The 6,587-nt window shown below is 58.1% G+C and overlaps 1 protein-coding gene across 2 annotated transcripts; it reads right to left on the bottom strand.

The window, feature by feature from the left end:
* Window positions 1–1,064: 1,064 nt before the first annotated feature.
* On the bottom strand, window positions 1,065–5,553 carry BMP4 (bone morphogenetic protein 4). 2 transcript variants are annotated; one of them, XM_056493673.1, is made up of 3 exons: window positions 5,395–5,553; window positions 4,414–4,790; window positions 1,065–3,006 (listed from the first exon to the last, which is right to left on the bottom strand). In XM_056493673.1, the coding sequence occupies exons 2-3, from the start codon at window positions 4,781–4,783 to the stop codon at window positions 2,165–2,167; spliced, it is 1,212 nt and encodes a 403-aa protein (XP_056349648.1). In that variant the 5' UTR covers window positions 4,784–4,790; window positions 5,395–5,553; the 3' UTR covers window positions 1,065–2,164. The 2 variants fall into 2 exon arrangements, with proteins under 2 accessions (XP_056349648.1, XP_056349647.1); XM_056493672.1 differs by having other exon boundaries at window positions 1,396–3,006; window positions 5,399–5,527.
* Window positions 5,554–6,587: the final 1,034 nt, after the last annotated feature.

The raw sequence follows: 6,587 nt of genomic DNA, 5'->3' as shown, positions 1-6,587 counted from the left end.
GTGTTTTGTCCTCGAGATCACATTTACTGTCAGCAGGTTTATAGCCACAGTTTAGATACCTATAAATTTTACATAATTAAAATACTTTTTTTTTTTTTAAACAGTTGACTTCTGAGCAGAACACCCCACGCAGGATCTCAGCAGCCCAGGCAAAGGCAAATCTCCCAAAGGCCTCAGGACTAGAGCAGCACCTACAGAAAAGCAAGAGCCTGTGCCTCCACAGGGCCAAAGCTTTGATTGCATCATTGAAAGGCAATGCAAAAAGAAGCACCAAAACAAACAGCTCCATAAAGCAGCAGGAACGCAGCAAAGCAGTTGGAGGCTCCTCCAGCAAGAATGACCTAAATCCAAGAGGCATTTGTGCAGATGCTGCTCAGCTCCACAACACCCTCCAGGACAACCTGAGCAGGGAAGCAAAGCTGGGAGAAGCCTCTTTCTAGTAAAGTCACTTTAATTATCCTCTTTTTTTTTTTTTTAATTTTTTTTTTTTTGCAAGGTACCCTCCCACAGTGGCTGCCCCACCTCAGGGCTGCCTGGGGGCCCGGGGACCCTCTTCCCAGCCGACCCCAGCAGCCGGGGTTATCGAGGGAGATGTGTGTAATTGCCCTGTCAGGCAGCTGAAAGGCGCTCGCCTTTAGCTGATGCCACTTCAAAATGAAATTCTTTCTTTGGCATGGCTATGTCTGATATGCAGGCATCAAAGGGGAGGCAGCAGGTCGCCGATGCCCCAGGCCACACATTTCCCTTCTAAAGGCAGGAATGGGAGTGTCAGCTCGGGGCCGAGGGGGCCCAAAACCCATCGCTGCTCCATGGGGTGCTGGCAGCTGGGAGGGACCCCCCAGCACCCAGGAACACCCCAGGGGATGGGACCCTGTGGCCTGAACACAGCTGGGATGGATGGAGGGGTGGGAAAGCCTCAGTGGCACAGAGGAGGTGGAGGGCTGGGGATTTTTTTCTTTCCAAGAGAAGCACAGAGCCACGCTCGCCTCCCCCCCCTGCAGCTCCCATCTCCTCTCTCCACCTGCACTCTTCAGGGAGCCAAGGCTTTTGGCAAGCTTTCCACTCCAGTTTTTATTGGTTTCAACTAAGCTGCCCCTTTCGGAGGGTTGGAAAGCTTCAATCATTAAAGGGAAAGAAGAAAAAAAAATAAAGAGGGAAACAAAGCCTCGTGCACCCTTCACCCTGCTGTCCCTTCCCCACTCCCACGATGGCTCCTCACCACCCATCCAGGCACAATTCCCATTTTCCAAACCAAACACAGCCCCTCCAAAGCACTTGAGGCAGGGTTTTCTAGGCCCTGGATATCTCCAACTGTACCTGCTCAGCTCCAACAACCTTCCTGCTCGGAAGCAATTTAGAAAGGACACAGCACAGGTAGCTATTAGCTAAAAGATATTTAACTGCTCCAGATATCTTTTTTTTTTCGGTTTTTTTTGGCATTGTAATGGAGTGATTTGATCTTCAAAGGACCTGTGGAAACCTTTGAAGCTTCCCAATCTCCAGTGGGGAGGGGAGGAGGGGGGGGAAATGTTAATAGTTTTAAAACCTGGGGAATCCTGAAGTCAGAGAAAGGGTATAAAACCCAGCAGGTTTAGCATAAAGCCCTCAGGTAAATCTTCACCTTCTTTTCAAATGCATTTTTGGTGGGTTGCTTTGGAAAGGCTTGGGCCAGGTTAGCAAGGTCGGCTCTATTCCCAGCGGCTCTTAAATCTCCAGGGACCCTCATGTCCCACGTGGCACAGCCCCAGCACCAGGAGATCCACAGTACCTCGGCAAGAAATAGAAATACTAAAATTTGCAAAGCCTTTAAGTGAAAAAAGGGTGAGGGGGGTGAAAGGAGTGGAGAAGGAGGGAGAGGGGGTAAGAAGATAAGGAGACAAAATAAACTCCCGGCTGCACTCCCAGCCAGCCTCAGCAGCACCCTGAGAGGCGAGACACAAAATGCATTTACCTTTAAAATAATGACTCATTTTATTTTTTTCTTTTAATATGTAGTTATAAATATATTTTGTCAAAATATATGATCATTATTGTCAAAAAACATTTGCACATAAAGTCATAAATAAGGTCAAGGTGAACGTTTAGTTTAGAGAAGAGTCCAGCTATAGCAAGCAGTTCTGGGGTGGGACGGGAGGGAGAGAGAAGGGGAGGAGAGGGAAGGGGGTCAGCGGCACCCGCACCCCTCCACCACCATCTCCTGGTAGTTTTTCAGGACCACCTTGTCATACTCATCCAGGTAGAGCATGGAGATGGCGCTGAGCTCCGTGGGCACGCAGCAGGCCTTGGGAATGCTGGAGTTCACGGAGTTCACCAGCGTCTGCACGATGGCGTGGTTGGTGGAGTTGAGGTGGTCGGCCAGGGGGAAGGGGCAGTCCCCGTGGCAGTAAAACGCCTGGTAGCCCGGGGGAGCCACGATCCAGTCGTTCCAGCCCACGTCGCTGAAATCCACATAGAGGGCATGGCGGCGGCAGTTTTTTTTGTTCTTGCGGGAACGCTGGTGCTTGGGGCTGCGGCGGGCGCGGCGGGTCAGCGCGTGGCCCCGCCCGTCGTGCCCAAAAGTGACCAGGAGCGGCCTGAGCTGCGCCCAGTCCCCGCGCCCTTGAGGTAAAGATCGGCTAATCCTGACGTGTTTGCCCTGATGAGTCTGTGCGTGGTGCAGGTGGGTGACCTCGATCACCAGCCCGTGGTTGGGCTGCTTGTCCTTGGTCCACCGGATCACGGCCGGGCTCACATCAAAGCTCTCCCAGCGCGTCTCGTTGTGGTGCACCAGCCGCGTGTCCAGCAGGCGCGTAATGGCCTGGGCGCGCTCCGACAGCGGCTTCATCACTTCGTAAATGTTTATCCGGTGGAAGCCCCTCTCCCACGCCGCGCTCGGCTCCTCCACCTGCTCCCGGTACAGCCGCAGCTCCGCCGAGGAGATCACCTCGTTTTCCGGCACGCTGCTGAGGTTGAAGACGAAGCGGATCCGGGGCGCCTCGCTGGGACCCGGCACGGTCTCCAGGTGCTCTGGAGAAAAGCAGGGAGAAGGGGGGAAAGTGGTAAGACAATCAAACAAGAGCACGTCAGCCTCGGGGCACCCAGCCACGGCCACAGCTCACACCCACGCTTCACCTGCCCGGCAGCCACCGGCTCCTCTCCGCTCCCCCACGCATCCCTCCCGGCCGCACCGGGAGCGGCTCCTGCCCCCCGGCACCGCTCCTGCCATCCCTCCGGGCATTGCGCTCCTTTCCCCCGGCACCGCTCCTGCCATCCCCTCGGGCACTGCGCTCCTGCCCCTGGCACTGCTCCTGCCATCCCCCCGGACACTGCGCTCCTTTCCCCCGGCACCGCTCCTGCCACCCGCGGGCACTGCGCTCCTGCCCCTGGCACTGCTCCTGCCATCCTCCCGGGCACCGCGCTCCTGGCCCCGGAATCGCTCCTGCCCCTCGGGCACCGCTCCTGCCACCCCCGGGACACCGCGCTCCTGGCCCTGGAACTGCTCCTGCCACCCCCCCGGGGCACCGCTCCTGCCACCTCTGTGCACCGCTCCTGCCACCCCCGGGACACCGCGCTCCTGGCCCTGGAACTGCTCCTGCCGCCCCGGGGCACCGCTCCGCTCCTGCCCCCTGGGTACCGCTCCTACTCCCGGCACCGCTGGCTCACCCGCGCCTCGAGCAGCCCACCCCTTCTCAACTCGCCTCTCCGTTCAGAGAGAGCCTTTTTCCCCTTTAGCTTTTCCCCTTTTGCTTTTCCTCCCCCGGCTCTCCAAAATCATCTCCCCGGCGAGATGCGGCGCCACGGAGCACAGAGGTGCCTTGTTACGGGGGGCAGGGGGGAGAAAAAGAAGCAAATTCCAACGCAGTAATGATGCGGCTGGATTAATAATTCAGATTTACTTTGGAAAAGAAACATCCGCTAGGAAACATTTGGATCAGATTACAAGGGTCTATTGAATAAACCTTATAAACACACAGCTGTAAGTATTAAATTCGAGTCGGGGTTTGGGGGGATTTTTTTTTTTTTCTTTTTTTTTCCTTAAGAGTAAAAGCAGGCAGCAATTGCTTTGATAGTTCAAAAGAAACACTCCAGGGGCGAGATCCCGCCCTCGCTTTACTCCCGCATCCGATCCAGAGCCATTAAATCCACGCGAGCCCAGGGAGTGACCCCGAGGCAGAGGCACCGAAGGAAACTCACTGTTGTCAACAGAAGCAAAAGCACTTCAAAATATGGTCAAGCTCGGGTTAAGCACAGGATGCTGGAAAAAATACCGAGCAGCACGCCTGTCACCCACACACGGCAGGCTGGGGGGGAGGTTTTCCTCCCATAAATTTAGGGCCGGGCACGTCCTGCTTCTAAAGGCATTTGTGAGCTTCCAAACGCAAGGAAATCCCGATCGCTACCGGGGCTGGGAATTTACCGCCTCCCATCACTGACCTTCATGGTGGAAGCTCCTCACGGTGTTTGCCCGGCTGGTCGATCGCTCAGGGTACTGCAGGCTAATTTCCTGGAGGCTTTCCTCCTCTTCTCCGGACTGGAGTCGATAGAGATCCAGCATGTAACTAGGAATGACGGCTGACTTGCTGGGCTGAGGCCGCCTTCGGAGCCCAAACATCTGCAGCAGAGTTGTTTCGAAACCCCGCAAGAGTTCATGGCTTTGGGCAGAGCGGCGTCCGGATCCGGCTTGTCCCTGAAGCTCTGCCACTTTCTTCCTGCCGGTCTCAGGGATTAGGCTAGCATGGTTAGTACCTCCTAGAAGGACTTGGCATAGTAGGATGACCATCAGCATTCGGTTACCAGGAATCATGGTGTCTCTGGGGTGTAAAAAACACGACAACAAACAAGAAGGAAAGTCAGGATGAGAAGCGAAACCCCCCCTCCTCTTCTGAATAAACTTCAAAATAATAATAATAGTAGTAATAATAGTAATAATAAATGGCAAAAGGGCACGGGGAGCAGCCCCCATCCGAGCGGCGCCCCGGCGGGCAGGGTCCGGCCGCAGTTCCCGGGCTGTCCGCAGCCCCGCAGCCCCTTCGGGCAGGCGGGATCCCGGCGCATCCCGGGCAGGAGCGTTCCCGGCGCATCCCGGCCCCGCTACCCCTTCGGGCAGGAGCATTCCCGGTGCATCCCGGCCCCGCTGCCCCCTCGGGCAGGAGGGATCCCAGCGCATCCCGGCCCCGCTGGGACGGGACGGGAGCGGGACCGGCGGCGGGGAAGGAAGGGACGCGCGGCTCGGAGCGCTCCGGAGCCACCGGCTCGAATCCCGGCGCCCGGACCCCGGGAGGGAAAACCGGGATAAGAACAATATAAAGTTTTTCTTAAAATAAAAAAAAAAAAAAATAAAAAATAAATCATAAAGCCCTGCGATGAAAAGAAAAAGCGAGGAGCGAGGCGGAGGAAGAAGAGGGCTGTACTCACTGACAGCAAGCAAGGCATATCAGCACAGTCCATGATTCTGGAGAGCCAGCCCGGACCCAGCGCGCCGAAAGCCCCGGGGCAGCGGCTGCCGAGCGCCTCCCGCGATCGCCGCCCGGCGCAGTGCGGCCGCCGCCGCCGCCGGCCCCGGTTTTCTGCCGGCCCCGCAGTCACGTGGAGCCGCTCTCCCCGCCAGCCCGGCCCGGCCCGGCCCGGCCCGCCGCCCCCGGCCCGCCCCCGGCCCGGCCCGGCCCCGCGGGGGACGGCCCTGCCCGCGCCCGCCCCGGCAGCGGGGGAGCGGGGGAGCGGGGGAGCGGGACCCCCGGCCGGGCGGAGCGGCAGCGCTGCCCCGGGATCCCCCGCACCGCTCAGGTGCATCCCCGGGGACCCTCCCGCCCCGCCCCGCCCTGCCCCGTCCTGTCCCCGGGACACCGCGGGGCTCCCCGAGGGACCGGGCTGGGACGGGACATTCGCCACGGGAAGCTCGGTCGGAGAAGGGAGGGAGAGCTTGGGAACGAAAAGCAGCTGCGCGGGGAAAGGCACGGCGGCAGAGCGCGGGTTTCTGCTGCGCTCCCAGCCCCGAGGGTCCCTTCCCGGGGGTTGAGAGCCCGTTGCCAGCACCGGGGATTATCCTCAGTGCCTGCCCTGGATTCTCTCGTCCTCCAGATTTTCTCATCCTCCTCCCTGGCTGCCTGAATAACCCTCTTCCCCTTCCCACCAGGCCGGGGTCCCGGACCCCCCGAGGTGTGCAGCAGGCGCTGCACGGGCTGTGGATGGCCACAGCTGGAGAGGTACCAGGGCTCTCCGGGAGGAAGGATGCTCCCAGCCCCACAGTTCAACCCCAGAATTGCTCTGGGCCAGCTTTGGGCTGAGAATAAGAACCAGATTTCCCAAGGCTTGAGGCTGCTCCCAGGTGGGGTTTGGGACAAACTGGTTTACCATGAGCACAGGTTAACTGCACACAAGGCTCTCAGGCACAGGGTGGGATTCTTGGGGCTGTCCTGTGCAGGGCCAGGATTTGGATTCAGTGATCCTTGTGGGTACCTTCCAGCTCAGGATATTCTGTGATTCTCTGAGCTACTGGGGGTGATGTTTGAACATGGTGGGGAGAAGGCAGCCCTGGGGAAAGACCCTCTGAATGAAGTGTGATAGATGCACCGTACTTTGGAGACACATGGTAAATAAAGCCAGCTCCA

The sequence above is a fragment of the Oenanthe melanoleuca genome, chromosome 5 (genome assembly GCF_029582105.1).
Source record: "Oenanthe melanoleuca isolate GR-GAL-2019-014 chromosome 5, OMel1.0, whole genome shotgun sequence".
NCBI lineage: Eukaryota > Metazoa > Chordata > Aves > Passeriformes > Muscicapidae > Oenanthe > Oenanthe melanoleuca.
Note: the sequence above shows the minus strand (reverse complement) of the source record. Positions and strands in the feature narration are given on the sequence as shown.